The sequence below is a fragment of the Plectropomus leopardus genome, chromosome 12 (assembly GCF_008729295.1).
Source record: "Plectropomus leopardus isolate mb chromosome 12, YSFRI_Pleo_2.0, whole genome shotgun sequence".
Taxonomy (NCBI): domain Eukaryota; kingdom Metazoa; phylum Chordata; class Actinopteri; order Perciformes; family Serranidae; genus Plectropomus; species Plectropomus leopardus.
Window position 1 is genome coordinate 21,695,261 of NC_056474.1, and position 25,031 is coordinate 21,720,291.

General features: G+C 37.7%; 3 protein-coding genes across 4 annotated transcripts in view; all 3 read left to right on the plus strand.

The window, feature by feature from the left end:
- LOC121951630 (phosphoglucomutase-1-like) lies at nt 1-9,405 on the plus strand. The gene is made up of 11 exons (XM_042498025.1): nt 1-307; nt 2,678-2,840; nt 3,095-3,241; nt 3,628-3,753; nt 5,782-5,972; nt 6,074-6,228; nt 6,777-6,892; nt 7,001-7,136; nt 8,167-8,350; nt 8,520-8,648; nt 9,140-9,405. The coding sequence occupies exons 1-11, from the start codon at nt 50-52 to the stop codon at nt 9,227-9,229; spliced, it is 1,695 nt and encodes a 564-aa protein (XP_042353959.1). The 5' UTR covers nt 1-49; the 3' UTR covers nt 9,230-9,405.
- A 2,959-nt stretch (nt 9,406-12,364) lies between these two features.
- On the plus strand, nt 12,365-17,366 carry LOC121951789 (leptin receptor gene-related protein). The gene is made up of 4 exons (XM_042498261.1): nt 12,365-12,488; nt 12,880-12,955; nt 14,297-14,480; nt 14,695-17,366. The coding sequence occupies exons 1-4, from the start codon at nt 12,473-12,475 to the stop codon at nt 14,809-14,811; spliced, it is 393 nt and encodes a 130-aa protein (XP_042354195.1). The 5' UTR covers nt 12,365-12,472; the 3' UTR covers nt 14,812-17,366.
- Nucleotides 17,367-21,541: 4,175 nt separating this feature from the next.
- The window catches only part of LOC121950872 (cAMP-specific 3',5'-cyclic phosphodiesterase 4B-like), a 66,550-nt gene continuing 63,060 nt past the window's right edge, over nt 21,542-25,031 (plus strand). For both annotated transcript variants that reach the window (XM_042496955.1, XM_042496957.1), the window contains exon 1: nt 21,542-21,595. The gene's annotated coding sequence lies outside the window, so the exon portion shown is untranslated. The remainder of the gene's footprint in view (nt 21,596-25,031) is intronic.

A 25,031-nucleotide genomic window follows, 5' to 3' on the forward strand; every position in this document is an offset into this window, starting at 1 on the left:
TTCTGGCTCTCGACGCTGTTGCATTAAGTTGGATTCTCGTTTTGAAATAATGGACAACAGTCCTCTGCAGTTGCTGACTGTCCCTACGGCCCCCTACCCCGACCAGAGACCTGGCACCAGTGGCCTGAGGAAAAAGGTTTATGTATTCCAGTCCAGGAAGAACTACCTACACAATTTCATCCAGAGTATCTTCTCCTCCATTGACCTGCGTGACCGCCAGGGATCAACAGTGGTGGTGGGCGGAGATGGTCGCTTCTTTAACCGAACTGCTATTGGGGTCATTGTGCAGATGGCAGCTGCCAATGGGGTCAGTGACACTGTGTGTGTGTGTGTGTGTGTGTGTGTGTGTGTGTGTGTGTGTGTGTGTGCATTTGTCTGTGTGTGCATGCTGGTAAGTGTGTGCTCGTGTACAAGTGTGTGTGGGTGGGAGAGAGCACGGATGTGTCAGCTGTTATTGTCTCTTTGTTGTCATCAGATGGACCAGCTTCATCTCTTATTGGTATTCAGTTTGCAGTCTTTGACACATGGTTGTACTTAGAGAGCAGAATAATAATTAATATATTAATTATATAATAATAATAACAACTATATACTATATATGATTATACTATATAATAATAATAATAATAATAAAGATAATAAATAATCAATTATAAATCAGACATTAAAAGTTTAAAGGTAGCTATATCTTAAAAGAAATCCCAATAAAATCAATGTACTATATATTGAAAAGTAAACATGTTGGTTGCATCACATTGAATCTTTTGTTGACATTGAAATGTCTGGCAAAACAAACCTCAACTCAAGTTGCTCTTACCATCTTTAACGGAGCTTTAAACCATATTATACAGTCCTCCTTAAGCAGAAGTAGTAAAGGTCCTAGAAGGATGATGTCATAGGAGCTACTGAGCCACAATATGTCAACAGACCCCTTTGCAAACTCCCTCTGCTAAAGAAACCAATGTCAAACAATTGAAAGCTCTTGAAAACAACTTTAAGTGGATCTTGAGTATGGTCGTGTGTGTTGCTGTTTTTTTGGGCAAGCAGCAAAAAAACCCACAAAAAAAAAATATATATATTTTTAAATAATTTTGTGTTAAAAAAGCTTTAAATTGTTGGAAAGATACTAAATATTCAAAACATGTTGACTAGCATTAAATATCCAGTCAGAGTTGTAACCTCTTCTCCATAATTGCATTTGGTAACAATTGAATTTTGAAATTGGCAGCAGTTTTCTGATGCATTTACCAACCTAAAACTGTGGCAGCACAATATGATGAAAAAAAACCCCCAACAATATTGTTTTCATAATATTTAATATTGCAGTAACAATATTACTAATAAATAAATAAACGCATATTAAATTGTACTCAGTTCTGCCTTTCTGATGCTCAGTTTTCTGATGAAATACAATAAATTTAATTTTTTTTAAAATGAAGACAAAAGGCACAACTCCAGAAGGAAGGATACATTTTAAGGTGCAGTTTTCTAATGATACTCTCAACCCAATTGCCTGAATAAGATTTAGCACTGTTTATTTATGCCAACCACAAATATGTTACATTTGCATGTTATTATGAAGTGGATACGTTGAGACTTTCTGTTTCAACAATGCTGTGGTTAACATGTGGTTAAGTTTAGGTACATTAACACTTGGTTATTATCACGAAAAGATAATGTTTTATCTTAACATACCCAGTTTGAGGATATGATCTCCACAGGAAATGCAGCAAGTCTCAGTGAGAAACAAACACTTTTCTGCCACTATCACTGCTGTAAAAACAGAAATGGGTCACTACAAAACACCCAAATGTGGAGGCTAAAATGCTGGTGGAAACACAGCAATGACTCTTTTAAAAACAACTGATTTTGTTGCAGCACTCTGCAGCTTGGCAGACGTCTCTCCTAGGTGACATGCCATCCACCATCCCCTCCACCTCCTGATGAAGTCAGCATACACTACATCACTTTAAAAACATTGATACAATATGTTTGAAGCATGCAAATGGAATGTATTTGTGGTTTGCAAAAATGTACAATGCCAAAATTTTCTTTGGTGTCCTCTATTTTATCCTTTCACAATGTGTTTATCATGCAAGTTGACAACACAATGATGTCTTAAAAATATGTTTTAAGTAGCCCAACTTAAAACATGATTAGCCAAGTATAAATGGTCAGTGTCTGTTAGTCATAAGCAATGCAAGGCAGTGAGAGTAGACAGTCTAATGCAATATGACGATAGAACTAGTAACTGAGAAATTAAAGGATCAATGCAGCCTTTCAGCCATAAAAGCAGCTGGTTGCTGCTGTAACTGCAGCTCCTGCCGACTCTGATGTCTTCAAATAGAAAAGCATGTACCCTGTTGTGTTTTCTACTCTTTTGCCAGCACCAGTAATGAGCTCTCTGTGGTCTCTGGGTTTAAATTACATAACCTTTGAGCTTCTGATGCTTTCTTGGTAAGATTATTAGAGGGATTTAAAATGCACTTAAACACAATATAACTTGCTTTTGATGTTTCATAGCTGTCATTCATTAAATGAAATTCTAGTCCCACTTACTTTGAGGAAGAAGCATGACACACCAAACCTGATATTCCCTGCCCTCCCCCGACTCAGATAAATTAAGATACACACACATGCCTGCCAACTCAAACACACCTGTGTGACATTTCCTCAGGTGGGTCGTGTGATCATTGGACACCATGGGATAATGTCCACACCAGCCATCTCCTGTGTAATCAGGAAATACAAAGCCATTGGTGGCATCATCCTCACTGCCAGCCACAACCCCGGTGGACCTGATGGAGACTTTGGCATTAAGTTCAATACTGCAAATGGAGGTATGGTAATTGAAGCGGAGGAAGCATGCAGGGGTATCAGCCAAGTGAAAAACAGTGTTACGAGATAAGTTAACAAGGCTGTACAAGGCCTCATTCAGATTCGTAGCACAGACACAGTTTGGGAGTTTCAGAGTGAAAAGGGGACAAAGGTCAAGCACATCAAAAATGTGCTGAATGTGTAAAGCTGTAGTTCTGTAGTATGCAAACATGTGCAAATATCAAATGTGATTTCAGAGATTTTCTCCTCCATCCAGGCCCAGCCAAGGAGGCTGTCACAAGCAAGATCTTTCAGCTCAGCAGGACCATTGAGGAGTTCGCCATCTGCCCCGGACTGCAAGTGGATCTGACAACACTGGGCAAACAGATGTTTGATCTGGAGAACAAGTTCAAACCCTTCACAGGTAAAGTGCAGCATGATTCTGTCACACTGTCAACTCGGGAAAAGATAGAGGCGATGACAGAGAAAAGGGGTGTGTGGATGGATGTTAGAGCAGTCAAAACATTACTTGAAAATGTAAGTTTGTTGTTGCATTCATAAAAGACGCTGTTAAATACCTCACCTGCAAAATGATCATTTATGTACAAGTTATTCAACACGTGTTACCTTGAACTTGTGAAGGAACCCAAACCTTTTTTTCTAGCATGCTTCCACAGTTAAATCTGACTTACTTATGTATTTCTGGCATGACATATTTTCTTCAGTGATTATTCATGTTAATTTCTTTAATGGTATGTAAATTCCTAGACTGAAAGTATAATTTTTTTTCTCATCTTTGGTTGTGTCCAGTGGAAATTGTTGATTCTGTGGAATCCTACGCTAACTTGTTGAGGAACATCTTTGACTTTGCTGCTCTGAAGGAGCTCCTCTCTGGTGAAAACCACATCAAGATAAGACTAGATGCCATGCATGGAGGTGAGCAGATATTTACTAATATCATCATTCACTGTAACTCTACTCAGCCGCAAAGAAACAGGCTGTAATGTAATCACTCTGGGCAATTATGCACCCTCAGTGTACCTCCACTGAAAATGCTTGTTTTGCCTCTGACAGGCTTGATTATTAATATAAGTGCCTGACAACGTGACTGGAAGGATTCCTACAGAGGTCGACCTTTTTCTTAAAGAGTGAGATCCTTTATGTTTAACCAGAAACAGGCTTGAAATCACTATCGCCATCCCACCAGATTCCATTTAAATTCAAACTGTAATTTCAACATGTATAGAGCCAGCATGTTATCACATATAACAAAATTAATTAATAGTTAATCGTGAATTATGTTTTGTTTCTTTTGACTCTGAATGACGTGTGTCTCACGATAATAGCATAACTGTTTATTTAAATCTGTGAGGTTGTTGATGGATTTCAAGGTTGTTTCTAGTAAAACAAAAAGAATTTTACTCCTTAACAAAACGGTTTGTGTCTGTAGGGTCCTTTCCATAATGTTGTCAAACACTAATGATACTGATCTGAGCCAGTGGCAAAAACAAGAAATATTAGTGGACATAAATTGAAGGTGCACAATTGCCCCTAGTGGTTACATTGCAGCTTGTTTCTCCACTGCCAGCTGCAGCGCTCTCACTTAATACTGGCCCAAAATAAAAAGAAAATAATAAAAATTGCACCCATTTGTCACTTAGACACAAAACATGGGAAAATGGGATTCAGGTTCAAAAATATTGAACTTACCCCTTAAGTGCAATAGTTCAGTGAATGTATTTGGTTGCTTTCTACCGCTGCACACAGGGCAGTATATCAGATTACTGGAGTTCATATTCAATGTGACTTTTTGATTTTACTAAGTCATAGGTCCTCAGGAAGAACAACATGATGCTCATGTTCCGTCAATGTTTGCTTAAGGTCAGATGTGACGCACAAATCAAGCCACCAGTCAGTACACGAGAATCTGTTTGGCTTCTCTGTCTGTGGAATCAACAAAAGATCATGCAAATGTCAAACATGTGCCTAGGAATTACAATGCTATCCATATGCAGACATTTACTATATGCAATCATTGATGAGCATGAGTAGAGTGATCAGATTTGACAGAGAGCATTTCAAGTTAAGAAAATGTTGTTCTGGGCTTTGACATAATGTTGGAGGTGGCGTGAGGTTATAGGAACTGTTGACTTTAGAACGATTCATTATGATCAGGTTACCAAATCTATTTAGAGAGTTCCCAAACACTGAAACTGAAACTTTACGGTTGAACAGTTCATGTATCCCCCTCACCACCTCTTCATAGGAAGTCATGAGTATTGTTATTTATAGGGTGCACATTCTCACAAGATACCACACCCCTGTCAGTGTGGCCCCTGACTTTCTCCCCATTTCAGTCACTCTAAATTAAAGCATTTCAACATTACTGATGAATATTTTAAAAGTCATTTTTGGTGATAGTCAGATTTCATTACCTCTGGACAAAGGTTGGTTTGTTTTTTCTCCCTTTTCTGTCTTTGTGCTAAGCTAAGCTAATGGTCATTTTAATGGTCCAGTGTGCAATATTTAGGAGTATTTAGTAGCAGCTACCAGTGAGGACTGTAGATTGCAACCACCTGTATTGTAATTATAACACTATATTTATAGCTACCACAATTAAATATTCAGATTATGTTACAAAAAAAAAAAATTGTAATCACTTTTTCATGTAATTTCCTTTTTAGATTGTTGGTTTGTTTACTTTTTTTGGCCAGTTTTCAGCTAATTTTCTTGTACTTTTACTAATTTCTTGTTATTTTGGGGATAATCTCTTAGTTGTTCTTTGCCTTGTTTCAGTGTATATGAAAGAAATTAAGCAAATTTTCTCAGTTTCAAAGGGTTTATTGGAGCAACACAACACTTTCAGATGCTGATGGTGCCATTTTGTAAAACGTCAGTAGTTCATCATTGTCTTTTTCCAGTCTTCTCTCAGCACTGTCTATGTTACCTCTGTCCGCTCCCCAGTGATGGGACCATATGTGAGGAGAATCCTCTGTGAGGAGCTGGGCTGCCCTGTCAACTCTGCCATCAACTGTGTCCCACTGGAGGACTTTGGGGGTCAACACCCGGATCCTAACCTCACCTACGCTGCAGATCTGGTTGACAGCATGAGAGATGGACAGTTTGATTTTGGCGCAGCATTTGATGGTGACGGGGTGCGTGTACTATTACACAAAAGCATATTTCACATTCACGTCTGGAAGGGCTGAACCAAAGGCCTAGACCTCTGACCTCTGTCTATGTGTTGGCTTTTTAGGACCGTAACATGATCCTCGGTAAGCGCGGCTTCTTCGTCACCCCGCCTGACTCTGTGGCTGTAATTGCTGACAACATCTTCTGCATCCCTTACTTCCAGCATACAGGGGTGAGAGGCTTCGCCCGCAGCATGCCCACAAGCGCAGCCTTAGACAGGTAAAAACACAGCCTGGCTTACATCACTGGCAAACCAATGAGACAGTGATTTTTTATGTTAAGTCATGTAAGACTTGCGGTACTTTTGGCAACCCAATCATCAGTAGAATATGTTGGCATTGTACATTTCTGCAAATCATCAAACAACAAAACCAGTTGTGATTTGGCATGTCATAGCTATGTTTCCAGTGTTTTTTAGGCACCAAACACGGGTGAATTGAAACAATCTGTCAATGATGTTCTTACAGGGATAGTGACACAAAAAGCTACTGTTTTTCACATAGAAATATCAGCCTTTTCAGCAGAGATTGTGTCCCTAAAACTGGGTATTTTAACCCAAAACATGACTTTCATGACTTCACCATCTGCGTAGCATCTGCTACATAATAGCGTACCTATGTAACATATCCAAGGTTTGCAAAAACATACAATGCCAACATTTTTCCCTGCCAAGTGTTTTGCTTGGCATTTAAAAATATAAAAGAAGACATTAATAAAAACAATACTTATATTATTATTTTAGAGTTTCACTTCTGTTGTTCCTGCAGAGTAGCCAAGGCGACAAAAATAGAGTTATATGAAACTCCCACTGGGTGGAAGTTCTTTGGGAACCTAATGGACGCAGGCCGACTGTCTCTGTGTGGAGAGGAAAGCTTTGGTACAGGTACTGTATCTCTATGACAAGTTATTACATCAAAATGTTTAAATTAACATCTTATTTAATTCTCATGGTTTTCTTCACTGGTAAACATAATTACACATCTTCTTTCAGGTGGAGACCATATTCGTGAGAAGGATGGGCTGTGGGCCGTGCTGGCATGGCTGTCCATTCTTGCTGCTAGAAGGCAGAGTGTGCAGGATATTCTTAAGGACCACTGGCTGAAATATGGACGAAACTACTTCACCAGGTGTGATGTCGACACACCTGTACTGTTTGCCCAGAGTTATGCTCTATCATATGTCAAAATTTTTTAAAAAGACAGCAAAAGTTTAAAAAAGAAGAATAATCAGTTGCCAAATTACTTCTAAGTAGAAAAACTATGTGCATTATTTAAAGGACATAGATTATATTTCAACATTGTGAGGGGACACAGTGAAAAGTTTTTTATTGTCAATCAGCCAACAGTAATTGATACAAATTGATGTCATTTTACTAAAAAGCTCATCCCTTGTGTGCCTGCAATCTGGAGTGGCATTAAACTTGCCAGTCTCCGGGGCTAATGACACACTAATATTCTCTATGAGACAATAACTTTGTAATTTTTGTTCTGTACTTTACATAAACTGACCCTTTTTCTCTACAAACAAGACACATTTTTCCCTAATCTCCTAGATATCACAAAGTAACCTGCTCTGGAAAACGAGTGACAAGTTGTTAATTAAAATATTGTTTTAAACATATTGTTTTTTACTCATCAGCCCAGGGAGGAACTTGCAGTGTCCCAATGAAATATCTTTTTAGTGACTTTCTGGTCAGACATCTTCACAATTCTATTCGAAGATGAGGCATTTGACATTTATGTTTGGAGGTTTCCTCCCAAATCTCCACTAATGGCCAAAACAAAGTCAATGTATGTACATTATTTATCAGATATACAACCTGAGCTAAAGAAGATACACATAGGACATGACAGACATCTAGTGGAATATATGTGCCATTACATATTCTTTCACTGAACTAAAGAGACGATTACCATTCAGTGCTTCTCTAAATTTTTACTTCCGTCCATTGTGTAAAAAAAGGGGAAAAAAACTTAGTTGTCATACAAATAATCTCTCTGCTGACACTAGTTACAAACAATTGTTTTAAAAACCGCTACATTAGCAAATTTTGGATTGTATTTTCCACCTTCATCAAAATAATATAACTGCATACAATTGTACAACAATAGAATACTTATTCTGTAATTAATACCAGTTGGTTTTTTTTTGTCCCAGATACGACTATGAGAACGTAGACATAGATGCAGCCTGTGAGATGATGGAGGATTTGGAGATTATGATCGCTGACAAGTCCTTTGTGAAGCAGAGATTTGCTGTGGAGGACAAAATCTACCAAGTAGAAAAAGCAGACAACTTTGAGTACACAGACCCGGTAGACAGCACCATCTCCAGAAACCAGGTGCGTGGCAGACACTGAACTGTATTCTATGATAATAACGTTTTTCTGTATACTGGATTTAACCGGTGTTCATTAGGTATTTGAACTATTTAAGCATTGTTGCTACTCAGCTGTGCCTGCTGATGTTTAAAGCTCCAAATAGTCTGTAGTGGGCTGTTTTGTGCTGCAGGGTCTGCGGATAATCTTCTCTGATGGTTCTCGGATCATCTACAGACTCAGTGGGACAGGAAGTGATGGAGCAACAGTTCGAATCTACATAGACAGCTATGAGAAGGAGCAAATCTTTGAAGACACACAGGTAAAATACCTCATTCTGAGAGGAAATGGTCAGGCTCAGGGACAGTTCCCCTCAAAATCAAAAATCTATATTTTCCCTCATAGCTGAAGTGCTACTTATCAATCTAGATTGTTTTGGTTTGAGTTGGCCATTGTTTTAGCGCAGAAGGAAGTGTGCATCTACTGCTAGCTAACTTAGTACTGTTGAGTTTGCCAATGTTACAGCTCAGCCAAGAAGGACGCCATTAATGTTTTATCTCACGCTGTCAAGAGCATGAGCCTCTTATCCATAAGTAGATTCATGCTTACTTCTGCACGATGATACAGTTTGCGGGTGTAGTTCTGTAGAAAGAAAAAAAATCCTGTATAAAACTGCTCACAACAAGGTCCGTAGATTATCTTGAGTCAGCAGTATATGACTGCTTATAGTTTACATTTAATGAGAAAGTGCATCATTGGCATTTAGCAGCCAGGTGCTCAGGTCTCTCACCATATCACCCTTCTTTGGAGCAGGTGATGCTGGCACCCCTGGCAACCATCGCTCTGAAGATTTCCCAGCTCCATCACAGGACGGGTCGAAGCGGCCCTTCAGTTATCACATGATTCCTCCCATATTACTCCATGTTACTCTATCATTGCTTAAAAAATGCCCTTTTTGTTTTTCTTTCCAGATTTTTGTATAAACTGAGCTTCAAGTCCAATTGTAGCTGCTTATGCAGGAGTTTGCATTTCAGGCTGAAAGATTGTTCCATATTAAACTGCTTTTTATTTTTGGTTTCTAATGTGGTTTGTGTGTCTGTCACATACAGCAGCAAACACGCTGTGTATTCACATCTTGTTAAAAGGTTTTGGTTTTTTTAAAACGTACGTCTTTTTCTTTGTGTTTTCTGTAATTGCTCTAAGTATAATTTAAACCAACGAGTCACTGGCAAGAAGCGGCAGGGTTTTAAAAATCAGCGGCACTTCTTGTGATCAAAATAGATCTATAATGACATAATGTCTCATTAAAAGCAGCATGTGGCTCTACCACTGCAGTTTCATTTCCTCTCTGTGAAATTTTGAGCTTCAAGCAATTTATTTCCTGCTTTCTGGTGACTCTTAATGCACAGGTTTGTGCCTTTTCTGCACCAATTTCTGATTGAAATGACATGGTACTTCCTGCCTCAACTGTTGCTTCATCTTATATTTGTTTAATGGCAGATTGCAACTGTTGCTTTTGCTGTTGAGGTTTAGAAAAAACATATTTTGGGTTGAGCTATGTTTGTTACAACCAAAATATGTTACATGACAGACGTCAGTACGTGACAACTGTTCCTAAATTGCCTAAAATTACATTTAAACAACAGTGACTTTTGGTTTAACACAGGACTTGAACTGTGGTGAAAATCCCATAGTTTGACCCATCCATTGAGCTGTTTTTCCTCGCATGGAGCCTCAGATGAATATTTGGATCATCCTTTATTCAGGGAAATTAAAACTCATCAGTTAATAACAAGCTTAAATTGCAGTCGATTATGTTTTGCTGGAGGATGAGCGACAACTTGCTGGAGTGTAGAAACAAACACATCTTTTCATATCAGGAGTAACTGCTCTGAAAATTACAGAGAACAACATTAGAATAGTGTGGTATTAGATGTAAACAAGATAACATCTCAGCCCCCCTGTGGAGTATTAGTTTGGTCTTCCTTTTACTAAAACTTGTTTTGTGCTGGTGACATTTAAGCTGTAACATTTAAAAAGAGAATTATCCAGCTCTGGTGGCTACAGGAAATCCATCTGGCCAGTAGCGGCATCAGTCCACTAACATCTGCTCCAGCTCTGTGATCACACATGCCCTTTGAAGTGCTCTACCTTTTTCTGGTTTCATCTCCATATTACATTGAACCTGCAGCCCAACAAGAGGCAGACACACTGGGTTTAGTTCTGGTTCATCTGAGGACATCCTATTGTGTGTTTTAGTTCAACGAAAAAAATTCAGCTAGAGATTGCAGTTTGTGAAAAAAATATATTTTTTTTTTTCCCAGATACAGACAGATGTATTATTTTCAATATTCAATAATGTGCTAATGAGAAGAGGACATTGTGTACAGGAAATGGATCACTAGTTTGCAAAATCCATAATATGCTCTTTTTCTACAGCAGACATTATGATTTGTCATAAAAAAAAAAAAACATGTACTACAAATAACATTAATGATGACTCTGTTCCATTCAAGTGTCCCAGTGTGACAGTGTGACAGTGTGACAGCATGTGTTAGCATTCACAATACCTGGACCCTGATACAAAAGCAGCTACATACAAAATGAGTCACTCCATTCATTATTTACACACTGTGCTTTTATCGCAACACATCAAATGTCTTTTGTTAAAAAGGGGGCCTATTTACAATATTACTGGAACATATTTCCACAGGCTTCAGTAAAGACTAAGGCTCAAATCATGTACAACAAATACATGAAATCCTCTTCAAAACCAAATAATTAAATGTTGACTCAGTCTATAAATACTGTACCACTTATATATACTGTGGTGGAAGAAATATTCAGATCTTTTGCTGAAGAATAAACCTGTGTGAAAACACACTATTACAGTAAAAGTCCTGCTTTTAAAATGTTACTTAAGCAAAAGAACAGTAAGTATTATCAGCACTTAGAGTATCAAAAGTGAAAGTACTCGCTATGTAGGAAATGGCTCCTGTGAGTGTTTGTAAGTTATCTGATTATTATTACTGATACATATGTGTGAGCACTTAAATTTTCATGTCATAGCTGGTCAAGCAGGAACCTATTTGAACTACAGTTGGGTAGTTAAATATGTAACAGGCTTTATATTTTATAAGACACTAGTCTACTACAAAAAGGATAGAATAAAGCTTAACAAGAATACACTCACACAAAAAATACCAAATAATAAACACCCTTTGCTTATACAGATACTGTGTGTCCATTATGTATGGTTGATTTTACACACACACACACACACACACACACACACACACACACACACACACACACACATATATATATATGTAAGTGGGATTTAGCATGAAGACGTCTAAATTTGCTTATTTGCACATAGTGTATTATCTCATCGCTTGTTATTCATATCATTATTGTTTGTAGCTTTTTTCTTTTTTATAATAAATAAAGTAAATATGATACCACTACTACTATTACGTATTACTATTATTATTATCATTATTATTAGTATTAATTTTATTATTCTTATTGGTAGAATTAGTAGTAGTAGTAGTAGTAGTAGTTGTTGTTGTTGTTGTTTGTATCAGGCGGGGGCTTGTCTAGGGTCTGATAATATGAACATAAAAGTTGTGGAGCAATAAAACATATTCCTATTTGAAACGTAGAGGAGTAGGCCTATAAGTATAAATACAAATATAATATCAAGTACAGCCCACGTAGCTCAAAAATGTACACATACTAACGTCACAAGGGTGTAAATCGAGCCCCCAGGACTGCATGATCTTGTGCTCCCTGACACAAGGGACTGCAATAAACTTGGGAAAGAAAATTGTATTTGATCGACAAGAACATCAGATCAATCAGCCTATAAACGGCTATTGACAGGAGATTAGGAGTCGGCTCTCGGCAGCACCTGGCCACGTTCAGGTGTGTCTGCACGTGCAGTAACACCGTTTCTGGTGATGTTTAAATGTTAGGCGGACTCGGCGCTGAGCTGTCTCTTTAAGACCGTCACCTGACCACAAAGAAGGAAACTCCGATGGAGGAAGCAGGAAGTCCGTCTGCCAAGAAGAAGAGCTCGAGCACATAAACAATACACAAAGAACACCGCAACATTCAAAGAGAAACTTTTACCCATTTATCGCAATGGCCGGCATTAAAGGTATTGTACAGCAGTCGGTTATGAATCAGTCGAAAGCTGAGAGCTACGTTCAATAAGTTACGCGCAGCTTTTAAAAGTGTTAGCATAGTTTTCCACTTTCTGTAAACCGCTGCTGAATCATTTCGAAAGCCACCGTAACAACACTGCCTAAGAAGATTAAGTTTTGTTGTAAACTACTTAACGATAGTTCCGTTATTAAGATATCAAACTGTTAACATTCTAGGATGTTGCTATATTTCACTGTAAATTCATCTTAATTGTTGACTTAGCATACAAACAAACTACATAGCAAGTTTAACCAGCTTAGCTTTTTGTTTCTTTTTTTTTTTTTTACTATGACTTTGGATGAAAGCTGCCATTATAATGTAATGTAATGTCTGTCTTCTTCCAGCACTTGTTGGTTTGTCCTTCAGTGGTGCCATTGGACTTACATTTCTTCTCCTGGGATGTGCACTGGAACAGTATGGGTAGGGTCTTATGTTTTATCGAAGTATAAATGTTTCTGCATGACACAGACGTGACTTAGCATGCTAAACTGAGGCCTAAAGGAATTTCTCCAGTTAATCAGAGAGATATCAACAACAGCAAATCACTTAAAATGCTCTGGCAATTGAATTTTGCACTTCATTAAAGTTCAGGGACTTTTAAGAGGTCAAAGTCAATGCAGCAGAATCTTAAAAAATGTCTCCTTTTTATGGATTAAGCTCCCGAAATACTGAATCCTACATTTTTCACAATGCATCTCAAAAGAGAGAGCTGCTGCACCCTGAATACCCACTATTAACCCCACACTCTCAGTGTGTTATGCAGTTTTTTTTGTTGAAAAAACAAATAATCAAACAAACAAAAAAAAATGCAAGCTCAAGCTGAGATAACTGGGCTGAGGTATCGTGGGTTAATTTCATAGACCCATGAAATCCCCTCGATAGTCACAGGGGACATCGTTTTAACTGGCAACGTAATATTTCTCATCACAGGTGAGCTGTGCTGAGTGTCTCATTTCGTTATAAAATGGTTAATTATTTTAGTGATTTGCTTGATGCATTGTTTATATATTTATTTTGTTGAATTTGTACCTTTGTATTGACTATGGAAGCCCATCTCCACCTATTTGATGAAAAAATGGACTTTCTATGATTAATGACTTTGTATTTCAAGACTTTAAGAAACCTCAAAATAATGGAAATTTTTCTCAGAATAATAAGAAACTCCCGTTATAACAGCTTAGTGTCACAAAACGAGGCCTTTTCAAAATAATGGGTTTATTTCTCAAAATATGAGATCTTTTAGTAAAATAACAAAAACTTTAAAAATGTCAAAAAATGACTTAGTATGTCAAAATAATTGACTTGCTAGCTCAAAATAATAAGAATTTTAAAAAATAACAAAAAAAAAAAATTCAAAATAATGACTTTGTATATCAAGAAAAAATTGAGACTTTCAAAATGACTCACTCATCTCAAAATAATGACTTGGTTTCTCAAAATAATGACAAACTTTAGCAAAATAATGACAAACTTTAGCAAAATAATAAAAAAACCTTCTCAGTATAATACATTAGTATCTTTAAATAATCAGAAACAATATTCATTATTTGAGTTCCAAGGTAACTATTTTTAGAAAGCTTCTCATCATGTTGAGATACTAACTCATTATTTCGAGGAAGTATCTCACTATAATGACTTGGAAGATCTTTTTTTCCTTTGCATTGGCAGAAGTGGGCTTCTGTTTCAAACTGAAAAGTCATGCCATCTTATGTCCAAAAATCTGAAGCATCCTTTTAACTTTTCCACACCTGTGTTCTGTAGGGTATACTGGCCGCTGTTTGTTCTGATTTTCTACATATTAAGCCCCATCCCAACCTTCATAGCCAGACGCCTCAGTGACGACACTGAATCCTCCAGTGCATGCAGAGAGCTGGCCTACTTCCTAACAACTGGCATTGTGGTATCAGCTTTTGGGCTTCCCGTTGTGCTGGCCCGCACTAACACAGTAAGTTTTCTCTACCAGCAGTAACATATTTTGGAGGTTGATTTCCATATTGCAAACACAGTCACCATCACTGGCTTTTATTAGTTTATGTAGATACTGTCTGCACTGTGTCAGTTGTTGGTATATGTCTCTTGGACTGTGTCTTAAAGGATGGACTCTGTACCACGATGGATTTGTTCTGGTCTGATACAGTAAAAATATTTTTCTTCCACAGATCCAGTGGGGAGCCTGCGGTCTGGTGATGACAGGAAACGCTGTCATCTTCTTCACCATCCTGGGTTTCTTTATCGTGTTTGGAGGCGGGGATGACTTCAGCTGGGAGCAGTGGTAGGGCGCTGTTTAACAGTGGATAGATGGATGGATGAATAGGTGGGTAGGTGGATAGTTGAATGAATAGACTGCAGACTGAGGGGCACATGTGTCCTGCACTCAATAGGGGAAGATGCTCATGTACAGTGTAGGCTGCAAAATGTTGAATTTACCAGACGTGATTTCAGGCCGATTTTTATATATTTAAGGGTATTAGCGTTGGAGACAACACTATGCACCCTATTAATGTGCCTTATGTCTGGGACCAGAGAGATACACTGATGCTTATCCACCTTAACCCACGTATTTTAGCTTGTCTCGCCTGTGTTTCAACCCCAGATCACCCCGCTCCTTGCAGCTGCTTGTTATTTCATTACTCAGTTAATCAATATCATAAAGGGATCCTAAAGAGTAACTCTATTGTAATATACACTGCAATGCACACTGCATTATCTGTCCTCACTGTTCAGCGGGGGAGTGGCTATAGTGAATCATAGCTTGCTTATTGTGAGCACTGTTTGCCATGTAAAGTGTGAAGGCAGGGCAAGTTATCATAATCCATGCTATCTGACAACTAGTTGTAGGATTCCTAATCAGGTAAATATATATTTGTACGGAGATGATGTGTGTTTCTTTTTCTCTCATTTTGCTACAAGACTTTAAAGCATTACTTTTTGTTCTGGTGCAATTGTTTACGTTCTCACCAAAGATCATTTTAAAGTGCAAAAATAGAGCATATTCACCTCTAAACTGTGGATTTTGATCCATGCTATGCAGCAATATGATCCTCAAAAAGCAAGCTGAGGCATTTGAGAAAGCACTGTTAAGTGAAGATCATACATCTTACATGTCTGTGTTCACTTACTGTGAACTGTCAAAAGAAAGCACCCATATCCATTTGATATTCCTGCAGATGACAAAGATATTCATACTTTAAGCATGATGTTACTTTGGTAATCATTTGTTCACATGCTGAATGATAAATACAGGAGATGTATATTTTTAGGCCAAGTGTTTTTATCATAAACATAGACTGTGTATAATGATGGACAAAGCATTGTTACTTCCTCTCAATTTACAAAAATGAATCCAAAATATCCCCGATACAGCTGTTACAATCATGCACAGGTGACGTAATTTGGAGCCAAAGTCTGCGCAGTGACAGTCTCTGCTGTATCGAGTTCTCGCCGTCCAATCAATCACGAGCAGCACCATCGTAGGCACTCACAGCTATCGATCATGTCATCAGTCTCCCTTTATATAGCATTAAATAACCCCATACACTGAAACTTATCACAAAAACAAACAGTTGATCATACATCAGCATGATAAGAACTGCTTAAAAGACAGATCTCGTTTTTGGGAAAACTTTATGTGAAATGTACTTTGATTTATTTAGTTTGTCCTATGTCCCATCTGCTAACATGAAGCGTGCAGGCTTTATGAGCTATGCCAGTGTTTCCCACAGAATTAGATGTCTGTGTCTATGTGTGGCAATGAGGGGTTGGGGTCAGCAACTTCCCGTTATTTTCAACTCGTCTGTGTGTGCCTCTTTTTTTTTTAACTCTGTGTCCACCTCTAAATTCAGATATTTTTGTGGGTCAGTGAACGCAGCATGGGTGGAACTCATCCTGTTCTTTTTTCCCTCATCAGCAGTTTGAGGAGTTTGAGTCATGGGTTGGATAAGTAATCTGTCAGTCTGGTCAGAGCTGATCAGATCGAAGGATGAGAGGGGCATCTGCCTCTGACTTTTAGACCCTGTGCAATTAGCAGTTAAGTTTTACTGTCCATGCGCCTGACGTTCTGCTGTTCCTTCTGTGCCCAGAGTACACTTTGTGCTCCGAGAATGCAATCAGCAACTGAAAGGTATTCATATTCCAGTAGCGCTGCTAATGAATGATCCAGTTCCAAAAATAGAAAATCAATACATGGCAACAGAGGTTTAAATATTAAATACAATACAAATATTAAATACATGAATGTGTGAGGAAACTCTGTATACAGCAGCCAGCTACTAGTGAGCGATTGCAATGTTTTGGCTTGTCTTCTGGAGAGCTGTCATGTTGTCCATCTTTATTATACAGTCTGTGGTACCTGAAGAGGGCTTTACATACAGACTCATTCATAAGTGCCTGTAATTCACAGTGTATATTTTGATGCATAGAGAAATCACTGTGATTTGGTTTTTGAGTCATGTTTTTGTGTTTCATCATCAGGGGCCATTGAAATCTGTCATTTTAAATCAATATTACATCATCATGTTCTACTTCATTATTGTCAGTAAGTGAATATTAATACTGAAGTTTGTATGATTAGCCCACTTCATTGAGAGACTATCACAGAAAATTGGTGTCCTATATAATTTCGGGTTTCCTCTTTCCCTAACTGCTTTTCAAGGGAAATATCATACTGTACATATCACAACTGACATGTTCAACAAAGAAAGCCTGTTCTTTCTATTGTGACTCCCATACCCACACTAACGAGCGCTGAAGAGCTCTCAGAGGTTATTTTATAAGCTCTTGACTGCATTTTGTTTTCTAACATTGATTAAAACTCTCTGTATAGTACAACAAACTCTGTCTTGCTGTTAATTGCTGCTGGTGTGATGAGGAAAGTGAATGTTACAGTGGGCTGGGACGTTGGTGGAAATGGACTTGTGTTCCTGGGCAGGGGTGATTGATGATGCATTCAAACAGACACCTGCAGGCTGTCTCCTACAGCAGCAATAGTGACTTTAGCAAACCTCTCTAATGGCCTCCCACAAGACGCACACTGGGAAAGAAGGAGAGGTGGTGTGTGTGTGGGTGAGTGTGTTAGGTACATATCTGTCTGGCCAGACTCTGCAAGTAAAACCCCAGGCCCAACTGACAAAAATTCAGGTGTTAACAGCTGCTAAATCATTTAGATATTTTGCAATATTCAATAAGCAGTGCGCAAAACAGCTCCATGTTTTGCCTAACAGCCTATAATTTTCACTGAAAAACATCTGTCTGCTTCCCTATCTGTTTTGCTCTTTCCAAGCATCAATTTTGGATACAGACCAACAACAGTTGAAAGCAAGCTGCATGACAGAACACTGATTAAAGCCAACATTATCAATTCAGGGTTAAATAGGATGTGATAGAAATCTACCATGCAGCTCCAGTGATTTCATTTCATTCTCTTTTCACGTGTGTCAGAAAATGCATCGCAGCTGCCTCACCGATTTGCATGCTAAGCCAAATGCGTTTCGTTTGCAAACAAAAGCAACCCACACTTTGCTAACGAGTTATTATTTCTATGAAAAACATCTGCGCTTTCCGCTATCAGTGTTTGTATTTCACGTGTGAAAGATACCACATGTATGTAACATGTCACCGAGAGGTTATCAGAATATGAATAAGAAATAGTTATTGATGCACAGGGTGAAGTTGGGTCTTGTTACAGTTGTTCTCAGTATAGAGACATTATGAGAAAATTGAAAAAATAAGAAATGTGCAAAAAAATATGTGCATTGTGCTGCAGTATATAGAAAAAAACTGAAAAAAGAAAAAAAGACAGAAATGCGTACATCATACTAGAATATATAACCCCAACGTAAGTAAAAAATAATGCAGACAAATGGGCATGTTAAATATAAATTCATAAATAGACTAAATAAGAATCAAGAATATTAGCTTAAATGTACAGCATAAATGGAGTATTAATGCAAGAGTATTGCACTGTATAATTATTGCAAACCAGTGTATCAGTGAAGCACTTGCAAAAACATTTGCAAAGCTGTGTATGTGTAATTCATAATGTATATACTACATGAATATGCCTGCTTTTTAAAGAAAAGTTTAAGACACGAGTTTATGTACCAAAGATTCAAGTTAGACTGCCAGATAAAAGCTCTCTGGAGGATGATAAAAGGAAGTGGTGATGCCTTTGCTCACTGACGTACTCTGAAGAGAGTTTCTGTGAATCAAGAAGAACCATCTACATATTTCTTCAAGAAAATCTGCTGATTGAAGGAGCCTGCCGCCCACAAAAAGGTTGTTTGTATTTCAGTTACTCAGCCACTGTTAAATTGAATTTGTGAATACAACTTTGTGTTTCTCACATGCCTCCATGGTGAACAAATAATCCAAAAAAGCAAGCATTTTTTGTTACAAACTGTCACACAATTTACTAAGTATAATCCTAGTCTAATTTATCCAGTCATATGCTCAGTGCTTCCCAAACACATGTTTTCGCTAAAACCTAGCAAGCCTGCACAAGAACATTAATTTGAATTCTGCTTGTGCATTTATTGAGCAGATTTCTTTTTGGCAGGCTTACTATTTGTCTGCCTGTTACTGTTTGTGTGGAAGTGTTTGAAATAGTAAGATGTTTTTTTTTAAAAAAAAGGATGTGTTTGGGAAGAAATTAATATACGACTGGGTAAATGAAATTGTATTATGCTGCATGAGTTGTGTGAGAGTTTTGCTGTTATTAAATGCAGACCTATTTTTATTTAATTTTTAATATATTTTTAATATTTAATAATTTGAGAATTTCCTCCATTTAAGGATTGTTTGTTCACATTGGAGGCAAAGCACCCAAAAATTCAACATAATGCAGGGTGAGTATTAATATAAAATGACCACTTTGTGGGTGTAGTATTCCTTTAATCAACCCTGGCTTAATTACTTCGAGGAGGTAAAAATGCTAATCAAAGAAATACGTACGGCCCCCGAGCTCACATCAATGACCATGTGAATCAGAAGTTTTGCTATGTTGCAAAATCCATAACATGACACTTTAACGGGCCATGGGTGTCTGGTGAGTGAGAGAAAATGCTAGAAAGTGATATTGCTATTCTGCTTTTATACTCTATAGAAATGAGAGACACTGAAGGAAGAAATAAAAGATGAAGGTAGAGATGGAGATGAGGAACAAGAGAGCCCAGGGACACCCATTCATCTCGGTGCCAGGACAGCTGTTGCCTGGCAACAGCAAAGGCATCAAGATTATTCTAAAAGACCGCTTGAGTCTGGCCTTGAACGCTGCTCAGGGTAACACAGTTTAAAGCATCAAAACCCAGTGCAACACAGCATATTATGTTCTTGTGTGACATTGTAACATATAATATATTGCTGGGGGGTCTCAAATGCAACATACAGTACAGTCACACGCAACAGTGTTCACAACTCCATGTAATGCAACACACTTCAGTCGAGCACAAGGCAATGCAGGTGCACACAATTCAACACCACATAATGCAACATTTCACTGCAGCACAACTCTACACAAGTCAACAACTCTATGTAAAGCAAAACACAGCACAACAGACAAGTCTATTAGGAGCCCAGACACTGCACTACAGGACGGGCATATGTCACATCTCTAACCGTGCCTGCTTCTCCCCTTTTGTTTCACTTTTTTCTTTTCTTTTTATTCATGAATATTGTAATAAATATTGTGTGTGTGTGTGTGTGTGTGTGTGTTTATCTTGTGTGTCTATGCCTTGCTTGTTTTTTGGGGATTTTTGGCTGGACATTGGGCAAAACCAATTTGCAGGTAAGCAATCAAAATTATAATATGCAGCAGCATACAACAATACTAAACTGTAACTTTTGATAGGCTTATGTCTTGTTATTTTAGTTTTAATGTTAACATTTTATTCTTCTTGAAAAGCCTACTGTAGCAGTAGTTTTAATTTATGTTTACTTTATATCCATTTGTTAAGTTTACTTGAAATGTAGTTATATTTTCTTAATTTTGTGAAAATTTTTCAACTTAAATGACAATTTAAATTAAATCAGTCTTGCTAAATTTTAGCAACTTCAGCAAACCAAGTATATTGTGCTATATATCTGTATTCTGCTGCATACCTGTCAATAACTATTCTATTCCTAAACATATTACCAAAACAGAACTCGCAGATCTCCAAACTTCATCAGTGGCAAAATCCTGTTTATCATGAACAAGTTAAGTCAGACCAACTTGGTTCACTGAAGTTGCCAACACTTAAAGAACAAAGTGATTTCACTTGTCATTTTTAAGTTGCAACAGCTTCACCGAACTAAGCACACACGGTGATAATTGAGTAATAATATCAATAAGATAATAAAGTAAACAAAAATTGAGATTTGTTATATTTATTTTCCTTTTTATTCATTTTCAGTTTAATTATTTTGAGTAAGATCAACTTGGCAAATTTCACAGTGTAGGAGAGGAAGTAGGAACTTTTGCATGACGGCCCAGGGGTCCATTATTTCATAATCCACACAAGGATGCAACACAGTGTAAAGCTTATTTTTTTTCATCACAATCATAGGAATACAATGTGGGTACGTTTCTTACGTAGTTAGTGTCAGTTCAGTTTAATTTCATCAGTCATGCAAAGTAGGGTCAACAGTAGCACTTAAATGTATTTAGTGAGGGAAAGGACCAGCTCAGTGGTAACAGCACTAGTCGCAATAAGATATTCAAAGAGACAATCAACTAAAACACATCAGTGAGTCAATAAAAGACATTAAACTGGTGAAGCAGACACATCCATACAGTGCCCCCCCCCCTCTCCCCTCTGGGCCTGGCTGGGAGTCAAACGGACGCAGGCAGAGGCGGAAAGCCAGGGAGGGCGTGCGCACTGACAATGATTGGTAAACGGAAGGATTTGCGTAGTCGGTGTCAAAGCCAATCGATGCGCTCGCGGGGTCGGGAAGGGGAACGAGCGCGAATGGCACAAATGGAACCTGATAAAAAGGGGCGCGTGCTGCGGAAGCGCGGCAGAGAAACAGGGGACAGCACGGTGTACCACAACGGCATCAGCGCGTGGGACATCGGAAACGCCACCGGTAAGATTGCATTTAACAGTCCTGTGAGGAAAATAGTTCAATGTTCATCAGTAAAAAGCAAGAAAAATACGCATTTTTAATCTCTCTGCACCTTTTGTCGACCGTATTTTGTATCTTACCCTCGCGCGACGTTTCAAAGTTGTGCCGTATTTGCACATTTTACATCTAAAGTTAGTTATTGCCGAAGAATAAGGGGTTTTGTAGATCCGGAGGTTTGCAAAAACATGATGTTTCGCGATGGTCAGGTGGCACATTTTCCGTCATTTGAGCGGTACAGAAGCTATTTTCGAGGAAACATGATCGGTAGTCAAACATCTTGAGTTGCACTGAAAGGTCTTTGATTCATATCACGTAGGCTTCTTGTCTGTATGCAGGCTGTGTTTTTTTTTGTTGTTTTTTTTTTTGCATCGTAGGCATTTCTCTTCCCTTTGTCAGTTCAGTTTTGACAGTGTGTGTTTGTGTGTGTCTGTAGTATGAAACACGTTTCTAAACAAATTGTGCCGCTCCAGATTCAGCCTACACAGGGCGCTTTCCACAAAGTATGATGATGAAAAAGACATCCCCGCTTGATATGTTTTTCTCACTACAGGGGAAGATTTGTTTTTTATAGAGAAGCATATGAGTTTAAAATGTATTCCAATTTGGATATTAAGGTGGTGGGAAAAGAAGTGAATATTGGTGTACATGTTTGGATGGCAAGCCTGAGTGAAGCCACATTAACAATAAACAATGGAGGGATTGTGGGTTTGGTCTATAAACCAAGTGTTTTATATGCCATTACAAAATCAATCACTGTCCATTTAGCAGTGTTGTCGAAGTTAAATGAGGTCAACCAAGACCTCCAGAAAATAAATGGCACTGGTTAGGCACTTTATTTCACCCTAGAGGAGAAATCCTAATCATATTTCTGTTGGGACTGAATGTGTTGGACTTGTATCAATATAGAGACTTAATACTGACCTTTTTATAGTCGCTGTAATAGGGAAGAGTGGGAGAGATTGTAACAGTTTTGCATTCATCATGTGGTGTTAGGGATTGTTTGTTTTGAGTTTTTCAAACGGGTCCCCACAGATCCCTTAAGTCTTAAAGGCCTTTTAATTAATTAAACTAAAAATAAAGCCTTAATTGACATTGAAATGAATTAAATCAATCTTGAAAAGACATGGGAAGACATTAGGAGTGTTTCTTTCTGATGTTGCATAGTAAAATCTCAAAATAATTGGTAATATCTATTTTTTTTTTAATTTATTGCATTAAAAAATAGAATAGAGGGATCAACAACACTCCTAAACATTTATCACATATAAACAAATGACAACAAACTTTTCTTTTATGAGAACATAATATTTCCATAGTTTTCCGTGTGTTCCACTTTGTAAATTTTTTTTTTTCAACATTTAAAGTCGATCATCTAACTTTTAAACTTTGCCAAAAAGGTAATGTTTTATGTTACAGTCAGCATTTGGGCAAAATAGTCCCTAAGCCTTGCAAACTTATGTTGGTTTCTTGGTCATTTATGTTGGTTTATGTTTTTTTTTTATCAGCAAAGCAGCGCAGTAGATAAAATAAGCACAGTAGAAACATCAGATAGGTCTGACCACCATGATAAAAAACATATCTCTATATATCTTTAAACTTTAGAGTGACGGCTAAAATGACAACAGAAATAAACAAGTTTGCAGATTTCACATATCTCCATAGATTAAATCAGGAGCCAGTTTTCTACCAGAAGTTATTGTTGATTCTGTGCATTATTTCTCTTTTACAAATAATAATAATAATAACTTTATTTGTATTGCACCTTTAAAAACAGAGTTTACAAAGTGCTTTGACAAACAAGGCAAAGCAGAAGCGAGAGGAGTTTCTTGCAGAAACAGTAATACTGAGCTAAGGCTAGACAAAAGAGAGCAACAATCACAAACCAAAATAACAACAGCAACCTATTCCAATATGGATAAATGCTATTTGTTGTTATTACTAATAACAGAAATCACTTTAGAGCTGTCACATACAACCTCTTCTTTTTTTTCACCGAGACATTTTACTTGTACTACATAGTCTCATGTTGCATTTTAGGAAGAACATATCAAAGGTGCACTTCCCTTTTAAGCCTAGTTCAAAGCATTTCTGTAGTGCCCTGGTCTTTATGTTGTGAGCTCAGCTGGGCACTGTCCTTTTATTCCCCGTCCGTGCTGAAACAACAGGGCACATACATCCAGCTTCTTGTCAAAAGGGTTCTGGCTACCAGACTGATGACTCACTGACTGCTTGGTGGCTTTACTGTTCTGCCTTTCTGTGGCTGAACACTGATGTTCTGCTTCCAGCTGATGAATACATGCCGTGTCTGCACCAGGCACTTAGGTTTGCACACTGGGTGAGTGTTTGTCATAGTGGGAACTGTGGTTCAAAAAAACACAAAAAGTATTGTTTTCATGTGTGTGAATGTTGTATTTGATGGTAATCTGATTTGTGATTGTAATAATAGTCAGTGCAATAGCTTTTACACTATATAGCTCCGTACTATCCCTTCAACTCTGACTTATCAAAAGTAATTTTACATATTTACTATTTCAATTGTGATATCATAGGGAAATATCTCTGTTCCCCTTCTTTGCTTGTCAGAGAGAAATATATTAGATTGTCACGTTATCAGGGGTACTTGTTGCTGATCAGTCATATAGTTGGCCATAATATTGGCAGTTTTTTGCAGTGATTTGTGATGAGTGAAATTGTAATCCATACATTGTTTGTCTTTCAGCTGGACAGTGTGCTCATTTATATTCCAGCCCTAGCTCAAGAAGAAGAGCCTCAACAGTGAGTACATTTTTTTGTGTCTGAGAGGTAATATTGTGGTTAGCTTTTTTTTTTCAAGCAGAAGGGGTTAGTCTTTTATGTATTAAGGAGCTTTTGGCTGAATAATGTACAGTAAAAGCCTTTATATACCGAGGGCTTAAAAAAAAAAAAGCATGTTAATATAGTTTTTTAAACTGTTGTTTTCTTGCAAAAATTATGCAACAAAAAATCAACTTCATTTATCTTTTAGAATGAGGCAGTTGAGTTATATTTACTAGGATTATAAAACAACGACTCGGTGGCTCTCTATTAAAATCTGTATGTGATGACAAAGGAAGTGGCCTCAAATAAAAAAAATAAAAGTATTTTCAAAAATCCAAGGCACACTGTAGGATGTGTGTCGGCAAACTTCCCTTTTTATCACGTGTGTGTCCCTTTTTTATATTATTGTATGTCCCCCTCTCTAAATTTGGATGTTTTGTGGATTCATGAACGTAGTGCAGGTGACACTCATCGTGAGTGTTTTTTTCCCATTTTATGAGCTTTAAATCAGGGGCTGGATAATGTATCTGTGGATCCAGTTACAGCTGATTAGATCAGATCTGTGTATGAGAGGATGAGCTGCTGCAGAGGTGACTGAATG